Source organism: Morone saxatilis, unplaced genomic scaffold, assembly GCF_004916995.1.
Source record: "Morone saxatilis isolate NCDOM2014 unplaced genomic scaffold, NCSU_SB_2.0 Contig2, whole genome shotgun sequence".
NCBI lineage: Eukaryota > Metazoa > Chordata > Actinopteri > Moronidae > Morone > Morone saxatilis.
The window spans coordinates 12,555,292-12,570,720 of NW_023339762.1; the positions used below are offsets into that span (position 1 = coordinate 12,555,292).

General features: G+C 42.3%; 2 protein-coding genes across 3 annotated transcripts in view; one reads left to right on the forward strand and one right to left on the reverse strand.

Annotated features, from left to right (window-relative positions):
• The window catches only part of LOC118330496 (methionine aminopeptidase 2-like), a 6,558-nt gene extending 1,374 nt beyond the window's left edge, over nucleotides 1-5,184 (reverse strand). Inside the window, exons 1-9 of one of the 2 annotated variants that reach the window (XM_035665043.1) lie at nucleotides 5,010-5,184; nucleotides 4,118-4,231; nucleotides 3,846-3,908; nucleotides 3,108-3,210; nucleotides 2,624-2,785; nucleotides 2,186-2,367; nucleotides 1,851-1,945; nucleotides 886-982; nucleotides 691-794 (exon numbers count right to left, since the gene is read on the reverse strand). In XM_035665043.1, coding sequence (XP_035520936.1) covers nucleotides 691-794; nucleotides 886-982; nucleotides 1,851-1,945; nucleotides 2,186-2,367; nucleotides 2,624-2,785; nucleotides 3,108-3,210; nucleotides 3,846-3,908; nucleotides 4,118-4,231; nucleotides 5,010-5,184 — 1,095 coding nt within the window. The remainder of the gene's footprint in view (nucleotides 1-690; nucleotides 795-885; nucleotides 983-1,850; nucleotides 1,946-2,185; nucleotides 2,368-2,623; nucleotides 2,786-3,107; nucleotides 3,211-3,845; nucleotides 3,909-4,117; nucleotides 4,232-5,009) is intronic. The other variant, XM_035665044.1, reaches the window with a different exon arrangement.
• Nucleotides 5,185-5,915: 731 nt separating this feature from the next.
• On the forward strand, nucleotides 5,916-15,429 carry LOC118330497. Its single transcript, XM_035665045.1, has 18 exons — nucleotides 5,916-6,015; nucleotides 6,092-6,174; nucleotides 6,260-6,762; nucleotides 7,861-7,914; nucleotides 8,014-8,113; nucleotides 8,660-8,857; nucleotides 8,988-9,137; nucleotides 9,748-9,868; nucleotides 11,326-11,451; nucleotides 11,536-11,631; nucleotides 11,868-12,039; nucleotides 12,343-12,568; nucleotides 12,831-12,914; nucleotides 13,054-13,411; nucleotides 13,651-13,767; nucleotides 14,408-14,550; nucleotides 14,811-14,927; nucleotides 15,040-15,429. The coding sequence occupies exons 1-18, from the start codon at nucleotides 5,956-5,958 to the stop codon at nucleotides 15,143-15,145; spliced, it is 2,814 nt and encodes a 937-aa protein (XP_035520938.1). The 5' UTR covers nucleotides 5,916-5,955; the 3' UTR covers nucleotides 15,146-15,429.

A 15,429-nucleotide genomic window follows, 5' to 3' on the forward strand; every position in this document is an offset into this window, starting at 1 on the left:
CCTGCCACTCCAGCCGTGCACTCTCTGATCACAAAGCGGGTAATGGCCTCTGTTACACCAACACACTTCAGCTAAAAATACAACGCACAAAGCTGCCACATCAGCAGCACCCACCCCCCCACCCTATTCTCCTGGGGCCATCAGGTAAAAACCTTGACGCAGCAACTTGCCAATTAAAATGCTCAGTTCTGTCCAAATACAGTCATGTGCAGCAGCTGTGCGGGTGTGAGGCAGGCATGGATCTCAGTGCAGTCTCGGGCAAAGCCCATGTTTCTCCTTGGTGAAGCGCCGGCCTGTTAATAAACTCTGGATGCCCACAATTCAGTGCTCTTACAGTGAAATGAGGGGCTGGAGTTTGAACACGTGTTGCTACTCGATGCGGCTGGTAATTCCATTAAAGGTGTAATTAAAGTGCTGACGAGGGTGACTAAAAAGCTGTTAGAGCGGTGAATTGGAACACTTCTCCACACCCTGTCGTAACCCTAACCAGCCACATGTTCTTCCAATTACACTTAAGAATTAAAAAGGGTTTATTTATACGCAAGGTCAGGCAGCTAATAAAGGTTTAATTTCAGACACTCCTGTAAAAAAGAGGGCTGCAGAGTTGTTTTGCGCTGCAGAATCTTGTCACATCCACATTTGGCTCAGGTTAAGTTGAATCTAGTAAGCTGTATTCACTGCCGTACAAACCTCCATCCTCGTGGCCTCTCCGCCTTTAACAATAGGGACCGTCTTCCCTGAGTGTATCCTGTATTGTCCAATAGAGTGGCCGTTGAGATTCCTGATTGGTTTCACTGTAAAGAAAACGCCACGTAGAGGCTTAGTTAATAGGAAGGAGCACTGAACCTGCACATGAAAAAAAGATGATAAATGACCTCATATTACCTTGATATGTTTTCCCATCTATCTCCACTTCATACGACTCCATGACCTCTTGAATGGTCTCACCAACATCGCACAGGCGCACATCAATCCCTGCAAACTGAGACAGAGAAGTGTTTACACTCGTATCAGTACACAGTGTTACAGTGTGGATAGTAAAAAAAATTTGTGATGTGTTTAGCGTAAAGCCCACAAAGGCACTTTATAAGGAACAAATAAGGAACTAACTGCTAATAAATGAATAGTAATTCCTAAATAACTTTAAATTGAAAACACTACAGTAACACGTAGATATTATGTTAAAGAAATAGTATCTAATCATTAGTTCCTTTATATGTATGTGAATCTGCATTCTGACCATCTTAATGAGTTGTTCCTGAACTCCAGTTCAGATATTTAAGGCTCAAAATCAAAATATAATCAAGTGCAATTTTTATATTTCATTATTTATTCAAACTAATTTATCTCTTGATTGTTTCAGTCTTGATACACTTAAGTTACTATTTATACAAACTGCTCTATATTTTATACAGAACATGCTCAAAATGATTTGCAAATTTGCATTTGATGGCTACCTCCTTTTTTTAGTATACGTTCTAATCTATTACCATCTGTTCTTGTACTATAAATGTTTTTTATCTTATCTTAATCACCTAATCCTTTCCTCATTATATACACATTAGTTACTATGTGTACCCCCCTCTCCATGTTAAGTTGTACATAACATTAATACAAATGCATCATTACTTTATAATGACCTTATCATACCAATTTTCACATACAGTCATATTTAACCCTTGTGTTTAGTGTGTTTACTGGGAATTAATCATTATTGCAGGTGAGAACTGCTCTGAATATGATATAATATGATTTCTCGCGCCTTGTTAATTAGTTGGGATTTTTTGGTATCTTAATGTAAACCAGCAGAGCAAAGGAGAACCGTGCACATGTGGGTGGGGCTGGGTTACCTTAATGCCGGTGTTAGTTGCATCTCTCACGGCCTCCAGCAGCCTGTCAAACTTGGGATTGAAAGTGACGGTGAAGGCACAGTCTATTATTCGACCTGAAAGACCAAAGCGTTTGGATATTCATAACAGTTTCTGTGAGGTGATCGTTTTGCAGAAATATTCAGCGTGTGTTAATCTAAAAAAAAGTGGAACTTAATTAACTTACAAGACCAGTTTATTTCCAGCAGTGAGAATTATAATGTAATCATCATTTTACCGTGTCCTAATAAATGCCATGTGTAAAATGGCGCAGCATAACTCCAAAAGCACTTAAAAAGTTATTAGCAAGCTCTCACCGTTGATGTGTGTTCCAAAGTCAATTTTGCAGATGTCGTCATAGCGCAGCACGGTGGGGTCTCCTGCGTTTGGGGTATAGTGGGCAGCACAGTGGTTGATTGAGCAGCCGGTTGGGAAGGCCAGGCCTGCCTTTAGCCCGTTTTCTTTGATGAGCCTCCTGGAGCAGTCCTCCAGTTTCTCACTGCCAGAAACAGAAAGCAGCACAAAGGGACAATGGATGACAGGAACAATGAGACTGTTGGCAGGACAGATAATATATCCAGAAGAGGTTGAAACCACAAAGCACTTCTCCCGCTTTCTTTGATCGTTTTAAAACAGCTTCTTGCAGGCTGGGACAAAGACGTGCTGAAAACACATCAACACAGGCAGGTATGGGCGGCCAAGATTAAAGCCCATTAAATGGGGGCTCAAGGACAACATTTCAGTGCGTGTCTCACCAGATGTCAATCATGGTCATCCCTGGTTTGATCCAGCTCCTGACGTACGAGCGGACCTGCCGATGTGCCTCGGCCGCCTGCCTGAAATCATTCCACATCTCCTCATTGGCCATGTCCAGCGCCCGCTTCTCTTCACTGGTGGTCCGCCATGCTGCACTGCGCCTGGCGGGAGGTAGACAGGCACACCGCAGAGTTGAAGCACTCATTATTTTCTCATTATACACATGTTTGTAATGAGGATGTGACACTGGTGAATCTCTGCACCGGTGAAAGTGGTGCTGATACTTTTCAACTGAGGACAAATCTTGAAAGAATTGATTTATTTGCTCCTGAGGAGGAAATTAAACCACACACTAAACATCACACCTCCTCGTGCTGCCCAATATGAATAAAGAGCAACGCAGAGAGACCTATATAAGAACTAGGCATGTCACACGGTGGAAGACTACTGCTGAGTATGAGGGACGATGTGGAGGTCACACACCCGTCTTTCGATGGTGGATATTCACACTCCTCTCCCTTCGGAAAGTCTCCGCTGGGATAGAGCTCACAAATAGGGATTGAGGGAGGGTCAGTCTGTCCCTTCACTGTGGCCCAGATAGAGAAACAGAGAAGCAGAGGAAAGCAGCAGGAGAGAGAAAAGAAAACACAAGTTATCGTCCCCATGTTCGAGACATTCATATTTTAACTAGAGAACACAGTTCAGTTCCTGACTTACAGATCTAATTAAGTAAGACACCCTTGAGTAAAAGAAACCCACTGGATTTTATTGCTAGACATATCTGTGGCAGTATAAAAGGGGGAATGTATGAGGTAGCACATTAGTGAGGATCCCTCACTCCACACTGTAACACTGGCATTGTGTGTTTATGTTGAGCATGATGTCATTCATTGTGTCCTGTCTGCTCGGCTTGTAAGGTCCTCACGCATTTTGTCCTACATCTCCTGTGTCAGTGCTGCATTATGCAACTCTAATGACACTAATTAACCAAGTCAAAGTGCTTTGGTGCACCTGTTGTATTTACCTAATGATCTGGAGTCATTCTGATGCTGTCAATTCTGGACGTAGATCTCACAGTAAAACACTAAATCTGATGTGCCTGTGTGACCATATTCTGTCACTGTGATGTGGATTGCAGTAGTTTCAGTTCAAATCCTGAATGAAGTAAACGTGAGAGCAGTCCGTTGTTGATTGTTGCAGCACAAAGAAAATATGACTTACATCCTTTCTTCTTTTTCTTCCTCTTCTTCTTTTTTCCAGCTGAGTTCTCTCCCTCGTCTCCATCTGTTGAAAGCATCATTAGTTTCAATACAGTTTTGTAAAGTGAGAAATATCGACAGGAGGCTTGGGCACGATTCCCAGTGTGCTACTGAAAATCAGATATCACATTGCAGATATGACCAGCTGAGTTTCACTGTGCTTTTTCAGCGGCTTCAAGTTCAACACAATCTCCACTGCAGATGATGATGATGGTGGTGGTGAGGAGGAGTTACCTTCTTCTCCATCCTCCTCCTTCTCTTTGTCCTCCAGTGTTTGCTGCTCCAACTGTTTTATCACATCACCAACACCTCCGGCTTCTCCGTCCCCCTCAGCCTCATTTGTCCCTGCTGCAAAGTCACACACCCTCGTGCATGCATGTGCAAGTGAACACGCACGCGTGCACCAATGGTGTGCATGCACATGCATGGGCACAGAGGCAAACACACACATACACACACAGAGTGAGTAAATTATCTGTGGTTCAGAGTCATCTCAAGAAAGTGCATCCCCAAGCGCAGCCCAACTTGGCAGGGTCTGTGCATAAATTCTTTCTATACCTTGAGAGTCAATATTCTCAAGGGCATATGTACCTTGCAGCATTATGACATTTAGCCCTTCAAAGGCAGAGCTGTGAGGACCACACTTGACTTATGGCAGGTTCAACAACTTAGAGATTTTATGTTTTCCACATTATGAGGCAGTAAGGCTGCAATTATCATTATGCTTTTTTTTTTTTGCATAAGAGTGGCTGTCATCTTATTGCACTAAAACTGTGGATACTTCTATTACATAATTCCGTGCAGTTTAAGGGGATTAATATGATAAAAACATATTTAATCTGGAGTAAAAAAAAATCACATTTTACTACACCCACATCCCCAAATGACAGCTTTCAATCAGTTTTGAGGTTAAATTCCGGTTTTCAGAGATTGTCCCGTTTCCAGATGAGCGCCCTCAGCTCCGGCAGCAGCTGCTCAGAGTTGGGACAGCTGGACAGGAATACCATCTGACAGGTTGAGAAGTCCCCTGTCCCGCATCTTTGACGATACCGAGTGGCAACCAGAGGAGACAATTTTGCGCTATTTTCCTCAACGATTCTCTAAACCGCAAAGTGGCGCCTCTTACCTGGTGCGGTGGTCTTATTCCTCTTCTTCTTTCTTCTCTTCTTCTTCACTGATTCCGAGGCGTCCGCGTCTTCCCTCTCCTCGTTCAAGTCGTCCCCATTGAGAAGTTGAGGCTCCACTTCACGCTGTAGCTGTAGCTCCGCCATGATCAGCGACTGAGAGATGAAGTGACGCATAAGCTGCTGGGAGCCTCCAGTGGTCAAAGCAGAAAAGTGTGCTGGAGGAAGCTGAGCCAATAACGAGCTATCTCTGTGCAACAACTTGACCCGAGTGGAGGAAGACGATCCTCCATCCCGAAGTGCTAAAACTTTCATTTATCCCCAGATTTTTTATTTATTTATTTTTTGTCTGCAGGAAAAAAAAAGTATTTTGGGGACAATCTGTTATAGGACAGCAACACAACCCCAGTGCACTCCCTGGAGGCTGAAACGCTAGGTTATGTGACCAGCATGTCCTGATACATTGCCTGTAAGAGCTGCACTTCAAGCTATAATCATCACTTTCTCTGAACATCCAGTCGCAGAGTTTCGGGTTACCTGTCTGAGCTGCTGCGCACACCTGTGACAGCAGCTCCTCCCTAAGACTTCCCCATATGGCCGTAAACGCTGGACACCTTATCTGTGTCATTGTGACTAATGTTTTTGTTGTTCGCACTGTCACAGACAGCATTTCCAATGTGATGCTCGGCGTCGATCATTAATGGCGCATTACGCGAGCAGCCCCGTGTGGAGACGGGCGTAGAAAGTGTGTATCCAAGCAACCGGAGCGGACAGAGGCACATTAACAGACAAAGGTGGGTTTTAAAAAGCACCACGGGTTGTTTCCTGTTGATGTTTTACATATAAGGTGACCCTATGTTTTATCTGCGTGTGGGGAATCTTTAGAAAGAAGAAAGAAAGAAAGAAGTGGATTATATTTTTTTTATTCATTTTTCGTTTTAGGAAATAATGACTTCCTCTGGTGCGCTGACAGGACTCAGGACTGGCCCTTTGTATTTCTTTGACCAGGTGGGCTAATGATTCATTATGCTGACTCTGGCTTTTTACAGCCAGACACTAAACCATGTAATTCACCTCTCTGCAGCCATCAAAGAGGAACAGAATTAGAGGGGCACGAAGCAACATTTTGCATTTTAATGGGACAAATGAAGGAGAAGACACAACAAGGTGATTCAACTCCCTTACTCACATAATTATTTAACATTTGTGTCTGTTGTGTGTCTACTAAACTCTGTTTTTTTTCTCCTGGTAGGCGAGAGAATGAGCACAGAGCAGGTAAGAGTGATGAGCTCACTCACAGGCTGCCAGGTGAAACATGTGCGGATGGTAAACCTGATACTTCATCCGCTGCCGGTGCCGCACTCAACAAAAAGCGCCTGGATCCGATGGATGCGTACAAGCGAGCAGCCCCCCGGCTATTAAATGAACTGGCTCACCTGCTTTCACAACATAAGTGGACTGAGAAAGGTTGTATTCCTCAAGGGATTGTAAATATTCTGAATTACTCCTGGCACGATCTGACTGCAGGGGCGGCTGCGCGCTCGAAAGGTCCGGAACAGGCTGACAAACGAGGCAAGTTCAAAGGTTCCCTGAAGTTGGATGAGGCCCGGTCCCGGCAGGTGTCCTCCGCCGGGGACAGGAGGGAGGCGGGAGAGAGGAACTCGTGTGCTGTGGGAAATGATGGTCCCTCCGTGAGAAAACCACAAGTTAGCTCAAATCCACGCGTGAAAAAGCACAAACCAAACTTCCACAGAGGTAAACAGGGTCAGATTTTATATATCATACAGTGTATTCCCGCCCAAACAAATCATCAATCTAAAGTTAGGAATGACAGCATAATCCAACACTATGAGATAGGCTATAAATATATAAAATAGTCTACATTTTACATTTGACTCAGTGTCTATTTTGTCACTAAATAAAAAATAAGTTTGATCATTTAAATCAGGCCAAACTTTTAATCTATGTTTTTTTCTAGACAGAAAAGGGGGCTCAGCTCTCAAGTAAACTAATGGTTATTAATGGTTAATACATCATTTATGAATAATAATGACAACTATTGCTCGATTGTTGATTGTTGATTGAGGTTTATCTTCCTCATGCTTTGTCTTTAAGCCAGCTTTTAATTAACCGGTTATACTTTTAATAGATGGTTTGACAACAGAGCATCTGGACCAAAGATAAATATATTGATTTATTAGAAACCTAAAATTGTATGATTAGCTATTACAAAGTGAGTAGTCATTAATTAAGGTCCTGTGTCTCTCACTTTAGAAGACGCAGGTCTGCAGGTATAAACATTATAAGTAATTAATAAATAGGTTCTTCCACCACAATAACCCATCAAGTGGTAAATGTTCAGAAATAGTTTGCTAACTATTCAGGCAAAGGGCTTTTTTTACAACCAACATGTGTCTTATAAAGTATTAATAAATGATGTATAAACCATTAACTAAGGCTTAAATCACAAACCCTTTAGAAAATATGCACTGGTAGAAAATGCTAGTGTTGTCTGGGTATAAATGTGTAAAATATCTTAACTATATTCCATATTTACTGTGATAAGAGTGAACACCTATTAAGTAACTTCTTCTTTGTTGTGACCTTTGAAGACTGAACTTGAGAGCAGCTTAGGTTGCAAGCTTGTGGAAGTGGGAGGATCGGTTTACCAGATAGGACAAGTTAGCCGGTTGCTGAGCACAGACGCACTGCTGTCTGTTAATCAGTTATTAAGTTCCCTGGTGTCACCGGTAGTGACTTACATATGGCCAGTATTGTTAATACAATACAGTTAATACAGTAAATGCCAAGGTGAATGTCAGACTTATTGACTGATATTCTTTCCCTTAACAGCTCACAACTCGGCAACCATCAGTTTCTCCATCTCATCCAACAGTAAAGATCCAGGTAAGATAACATGGAGCATCGTGTTGATGGCGATCAGTGCTCCTGTCTGTCTCTCCACGATGGCCCTGCTGCTTCAGTTGGATGTGTGTTTGTGTCCAGGTTGGATCATCCAGCCAACGCAGCCCTCCTGTGATGATTCTCAGTGGATCAGTGTTTGTCAGTGGGTGGTGGAGCGACTCCAGGCCGCAAGAAATCCTGAGTGCGTTCTCTCAACCTTTGCTGTTATATTTAGCTTATAGCAAATGTGTGTTAAATCCGGGGTTATATTCCAAAATGTCTTATCTTGAACTGGATGTTTTTCTAGGGATGGCAATGTTGGTTGATCAGTCAGTCCAGCACTTTGAGAAATATTCCTCTGAAGGCGGCATGAAGACTTACAAGGGTGGCAGAAATATATGCTGATTTAATCACAATCACATATATCAATATATTAGTTATTTAAACTAAGAAACAAACAAACTTATTGTGGCACACAATGAGCTTGCCATTTGTGGTTTTGATTTAAATGTCTTGACAACAATTGGATGATTTGCCATGACATTTGGTACAAACGTCCCCACTCAGGGTGAATTATAATAAGTCCCCGTTAAGTTAATCTCTCTGTCTTGGGGAATGGTGGTTTTAAGTTGCCTGTACAGGAGCAATTTTACATTTGGTCATCAGTTATTAAAACTTGTGTACGTTTCATAAGGTAGCTTGAGAGATCAGTTATTAAAGCATAAAGAAATACTTCATCTTCACATAGAAAACAACAACCGGGCCGGAACAAGCCCCTCATTCTCCGTCACTATGGTGACTCAAAACTGAAGGACTGGAGAGCGAGGAGAAAGGCCCAACCCGTCACTCTGGTCAACGGGATACCCCAGGTACCAGAAGTGAAGCAGCCGGAGCCAGCGCAGCAGAAACTACACTACAGGATCAACGACGGCTCCTCCTTCATATAGTATCCTCTCTTATGTTTATTCATATTATATTTTAATTCTAGTGGTTCTCCAAGAAGCAAATGCAGCGTACGCCATATGGCGAATATGTCTCTGCAGCTGAGCTTTTGACCTTTGACCCTGCCCTCTCAGCTACCCGTCTGGTTGTATGGCTGTATGCCAGAGCCACTCAGGTCTGCCCTGTGGAGGCTTCTACACCAACGTGTTCAGTGACAGCGAGTGTCCTGTTATCCTGGCGAGTATCACGGCGTTCGGGCACGGGGCTGTTACACACAATCTGAGGTGAGTCCAGAGCTGATGTGTGAGTAGGTCTAAATATGAGCAGATCGATGCACTGACTTCACACTTGACATCTAGTTTAGTACTAGTGGAAACAGGTGTATGATGGAATGGTATGATGTATTGATGGAAGTGCAGTATCAAATAACTGGAGTACATGAGATTGATTTCAATGTGCTCATCTCACCCACTTAAAGAGAGCAAAAAAGGGGGGTGTCCAGCCCACCTCCCTCCGACTCCTGACATGATGTCAAAAATATTATATAATCCAGCCTGCAAGAGTATTATTATTTAAATGTTTTTCTAGTTGTTCAATATCAATTTAAACTACCCACTGATATACAATTAGAATAAAATAAATTGTTGCAAAATAATTGTAAAGGTCAATGGTGTCAACAAATGTGTACAAGGGGTTTATAAGAAACAAGCAGAGCATATATATATATATATATATATATATATATTTTATTGTAGAACTATAATGTTGAATTGGCTCTCCTATAAGATGATAATACCAGCAGTGTCCCCCAAGGCATTTTGAGTTTGAGACCCCCGCTTTAAACGATCTGTGGATAATCATGAATGTGTAATTGATATTCATGTGTTCCTCCAGCTCTGCCATTACAGCAGCGTGGGACCAGGACGGTGGATTCATGTGTGACAATGATGGGAACACAACCAAGGAGTGGAGCTGGCAGGCAGGACGCTCACTGAGGGAGAAGATTGTTATACAGGTATCATCCACGCTGCCCTACAAAGGCATGAAGGCAGTAACTACTTTCTCAAAAAAAAGGGTTAAAAAGATGAATATAGGAATCATGTAGGGGCGTTGAAGCTCAACGATTGCTCTGTCTTAACAAGCACAAAATACCTATTTCTCTTAAAGAGACTGTAATATGGTTTCACAGTGTTGACTTTTACAGAATATCTTGCTCAAATCAACATTAATTAAATCAAATGATTATAAGCTGGCCTTTTTTTATTAACTTATTAACTTATTCAATGAAATCACTTATTTATCTAAATTAACATAAATTATTAAACAAACTACCGACAGCACCTTTTTATCTAAGTACATTTTTTTAAACTTAACTCACACAAATAAGACATTTTAAAGACGTGTTTTTACAATTTAATAATTATAACTAAACCACACAAACGTATGAATCAGCAGTTACTGCTAACGTTAGGCTAGTTAACGTTACCTTTTTGTCACAAATAGTTTAGCTTCGCTGTTTTTTTCTCCATGACTGGATTTAGCTTTCACCTTATTTTTTAAAGTAAAATTTAACCAAGATGTTAGCTCAGCAAAATGTATTTATTTTAATAACAGGAAACAGCTAAGTAAGTAAGTTTAGCATTAGTCAAGGCTAGCTGTTAGCGTTAGCTTTGTAGTTGGCTCCTGCCACCAAACGTTAGCTGCACAAGTTAACGGCATCTAACAGTCAGCGGAGTTAAAGGCCGAGCAGTTGGAAGACGGGAAAACCAGACAATATTTCCTCCATTAAATATGATCCAGCTTCACTGATAAAGTTGTACAAGTGATAACGCTGTGTTTTTGTACAATAATCAGTGTGGTCCAGCCGCGAGAAACACTCAATCTTTGCTCTGTGTCGCTAAAAGTTGAAGATTGATTTCTAGGTGAATGGCTCAATATTACTGGCTAAAATCAGATGGTTCATGCTTATGTAAGCACGCGTCTCACGCATTTTGTTTTCCAGGAACTACTACATTTAAATATACCTAGAAAAACTTTCTTTGTGCAGTAAACAGTGACCTGACAACTGCTTTATTATGAAAGTTTCTCTGGGGAAGCAAATCTTTCTCCCAGTGTGTCAGTAACTATTATGCGTCAGCTCGGCAGCATGATGTAATCTCCAGACTAGAAATATATTCAATGACAGAGCCAGTCAGAGTGACTAGGAATCAGTCACATGAGATAATTGTGAAATGTACATATGGGAAATGTCACATTTAGGGTAAACAAAGCAAGGCATGTGAGGCAATGACGCATGACCTACTGGTGAGCACTAACCGCCTCTGACGGGGCCGAGAGAGGTTTTATAACAGGTCTCTATATAGCAGATTAAATGGCCGTGGATGAATTCACCACAATTTATGAGCACTCACAATAGATAGCATTATTTCCATTCTATAGATATTTGTAAATGTGTTATTTTGTCTCTTGCAGTTGTCCGATCTAATCTCTGTGAGGCTGCTCAGTGGCACGTCTGCCGTGCTCAGCTTCAGGTGTAACAGCGAAAGCGTCCAACTTCCTCTTTCTGCCGTGTCTAACGTTACCCGATCAAAGAAAACGGTGAGATTGAGATTAACACACAGATGGAAGTATTAGATTCATGAGAAACGGTTCGAATCTATAATGTTTACTCTGCATTGACAGCATGAAGGGAAGATTATCTCTCCCACTGCTCCAGACCTCCTGCTGGCGGGGAAGACAAAACCCCCTGCTGTGGTCCTGGAGAGCAAGGGGACACCTGTGAGACTTTTTTTTCACAATGATAATGCCTCTGATAATGCCCCAGGGAAGGCATGGCATAAATTGGTTTAAACAATATGAAAAAATTAGGTTACCACAATATATTTAATACATTTTTTAGCCTCCAGAAGTCCCTAAGTTGCTTTCTGTGTGTCACTTTGCATAAAACAGCTTGTTAAATGCATTATGTTGTTCTATATCATACAATCTACCATGCGGGTAATGATGTATGGCAGGTGTCTCTGTGCTCCCGGGAGGTCCTCCAGATGGTCACAGAGGTGGAGGGGCTGGAGGAGCTGTCAGCACTGTGGAGAAGAGGAGGGCATGTTGGCAGGGAGCTGAAGAAGCTTCAGCAGAGAGTACGAAACACCCTGGATGACTGGTTGGATTATTATTGTGCGGCCATTGGTATGTACCTGTAAACACGGCCCTTTCTAGCTTTTCTGAAACACGTAATGTGTCCTCAGACTGCAACCAGTGGATGTGACGCACTGTACGTTATGAGGCATTAATGTGTGCATATAAAAGTAACATTGAACCAATCTGACCCAGTAAGGTTGTTTAGAGTGATTCAATGAAGCAAAAAGTTACAGTATCACCTCATCTTGCAAACTCAACATTATTGAATAGTTCCATCAGGATCTTGTTCACGGTCACTTGTGTCACTCGTTGTCTCTGTGCATTTCCGAGTGACCTCTTCCTCTCCTTCAGGGATCAAGTGTCCTGACATGGAGCGGATGCCAGATGCCCCACTGAGGACCAGGCTGAGGAGAGAGGTACAGTCAGCCGCTCTGCCCTCTCTGAACCCACCTGAGCAGGCTGCTGCTAAACCGGTCCAGCCTGAGAAGAGCAGGAATGAGTTACAGGAGGACAGACACAGACATCCGTCAGCACCAGCAGAAAGACCTCCTACAGAATCCTACGTCAAGCTGCCAAGGTGCACACTTTACACAATATAAGATATATAAGTAAATTTACTAATAATGACAAGTATTACACTTCTGGAGGACCTTTGGCAAGAGAATTACCCATGCGATGTCATCAGGGTTATGACCAGTGTGTTGGATTTAGTGGCCTTTCAAGCATGCCATAAAACTAGTGGTAGAAACACACTGTTTATAGACGTTGCACAGATGTATGCTGCATTATGTAAGCTCTAATAAAGGCAATTTCCACTGTTTCTACCTGGATGTTGCCAGGACACCAAAAAGAAGAAGTAAGAAAGAAGAGCCCCGAGTCACACAGATAGGACCCCTTCAGATTCATGGCAACATCAAACTTGAGTACGACCCTCTTGTATCACTGACAGACACTGGGAACTCATTCAGATGTTTTTTTGTGTAGAAAATGACAATTTACTGCAGTTTATAAGAGCAGGAGAGTATTTACAATGACAGCTTCACTATCTCCTCACCCTGCCAGGTCAGTGATTATTCCAAACAGTCCAGATTTGCAGCCCTCAGCTGTCAACCGCTGTCCAGCCCCACCGTCATTCACCCCTTCCACCCCCCTCACAGCGTGCCCGGCTCTACTTAGAGCTGCCCTGCTGGGGGAGGGGGGACGTAGGCGGTGCTGCTGCAGCACCACACAGATGCCAGTGGTGACGGACTTGGAGTATGATGCCTTCGTTATGGGCCAGCCTCCACACAGTCAACAGATCCTGGTGGTGTGTGTGACTCCACTGCACCAACCTGCCAGCAAACACGCAGCGCCGGACCAGGGCGCACTGGAGCGGCTTTACAGGAGGAGGAACAAGCACCGAACCACGCCGTGTACTCAGGTGTGAATGCTGTCTTACATACATAAACACAATAATAAAACACAACTATTTTCTCTTACTTTGCTCATCTGTTATATACCCAGCCAAGTTTAATGTGCATCACTTGTTTTCACTGTAGTTGAAATAACACCCAGTAGGATAACAGAGCTTTTCAAAATAAAGGGGCAGCAAAAGTCAGCAGGTTATTGTACAGTATGTATTTCTGTAAACTCACTAACAGTTTTTTTTTTTTAATCTAGTGCCAGATGGATTCATTTCGCCTGGTGAGGTACGAGATGTCTACAGGGAAGCCCAGCTGTGGAGTGGAGAACATCCTGCTGCAGCAGCGACATAACACTGCTCCTGGGATGGTCCTGGTTAGTAAACCCACTGCAGGATGGGCCAGAGGCTGCAGGCTGCTGCTCAGTGCATGTTTTCATGACTCCCACTTGGTGGCAGCAGCAATGCTTGCCTGAAGCAGAAGGGGTGATAGCATGGGGGTGGACGGGGTGAGGAAGGTGTCCTTTTCAAGACATTTATAATGAAAGTACTGTTGGCTGACAAGCAATGAGGGATGACGCTTCTTAATTACAAAAGAGAGCACTAATTTTTAGCCCAAAGTCACTGACTTTTTGCTGTAAAATGAAATATCCCTCTGTCAGCCCATAAATCAAACAGAAATTACTTGAATCATAGTGACATGAAACATAATTTGCACTTGAATACTTCAGGCCAAGAGGTCTTACTCAGAAAGGCAGTTCTTATGATTAACAAGATACTGCAAAAAACACACACCAGGTTCCTCTATTGTGAAATCTAAAAATAACCGCATGAATAATCTGGTTTATGTTGTGAAATTATAGGATCAACTTGGTGGTGCAAACCACTTCTCTGTAATCTAAATAAAAATACAATAGACTGATGACTTTTAAAGATCACAATGAAAACTGCAGTGAGTGTGACTTTTTTACCACCCACCTTCGCACATGTAATGAATTCTCTGTGTTAATGTGGTAGATGTACATCAGAGGGAAGCTGCTGTTTGTGGGATACATATTCAGTGGTCACAGCTGCTCAGTCAGGGACCTTCACAAGCAAATCTCCAGAACCAGGGGAGACTACAGATTAGGTCTGAGCCTCCCTTCAGACTACAAGTTCAGGTACTACTGCATCACACCCTGTGTGAATGGGATTTACTGTAAGAAGCTGAACCATCAGTCTCATTACAAACCAGTGATATTATATGGATGTTAAGGGAATAGACTTTTTTCACTGATGATGATGATTTGTAACCACAAATAAATTAAATAGGAATAATCTTTTTAAAGCACAGGTTAATTGTGCTCTACTAACATACATTTTAGACATAAAGAAATTAAGTTTACCATTTTGATTCTATTCATAGTTTTCTTCCTTGCAGTGATACGGTGAACACACCTGCAGCCACAGATGCACACAACTCTCAAGAAGCAACACTAAAAGGAGGAGATGACTTAACACTGACTGCTTCAACAGGAAAGAAAAAGGCAGATGAGAGGTATTTTATTTTACTCTATTTATCGTTTCCTGAAATCTAACTTTTGTGTTATCCTGTTACTGTAAAGACGTGACTGAAATACCTATAATACGAATGTCTTCCTCCTGAACAGCAAAAACAACCGAGTTCCTGAGGTATCACACCTACGTCAGAGAGACCTTTGTATCAACCCAAAAAAGACTCCAGCACTTCCTCATGTCCCTGTTATCACACACTGAATATGCTCCAGAGACAGGATCATATCTCCATCGGCTTTTGGTTAATGTGCAAATAAACTGCAAACGCCTCTCTGCTGCTCACTATTACACCACTGATAAGTGTAATCTGTTACCTTGCAAAATGTCTTAAGGAGTACACTGACGACCTTTAGAGGCATCAGGGCTAAAAATCTATCATCAAAGATAATCTGATGTTTTACTCTGAATGATTGGCTTTTCATCTTTTATATAAACATTCATTACTGTAATGGTTTTTTTTTCAGTATGAGCAGATTTAATAAAAA

Bases quoted from the DNA above. Each gene is read 5' to 3' on its own strand.
- LOC118330497 (XM_035665045.1), top strand. From the start codon at position 5,956: ATGACTTCCTCTGGTGCGCTGACAGGACTCAGGACTGGCCCTTTGTAT. The intron at 8,858-8,987 runs GTATCCTCTCTT...CTGCCCTCTCAG, and splicing joins GACGGCTCCTCCTTCATATA to CTACCCGTCTGGTTGTATGG. The intron at 12,040-12,342 runs GTATGTACCTGT...CCTCTCCTTCAG, and splicing joins TTATTATTGTGCGGCCATTG to GGATCAAGTGTCCTGACATG.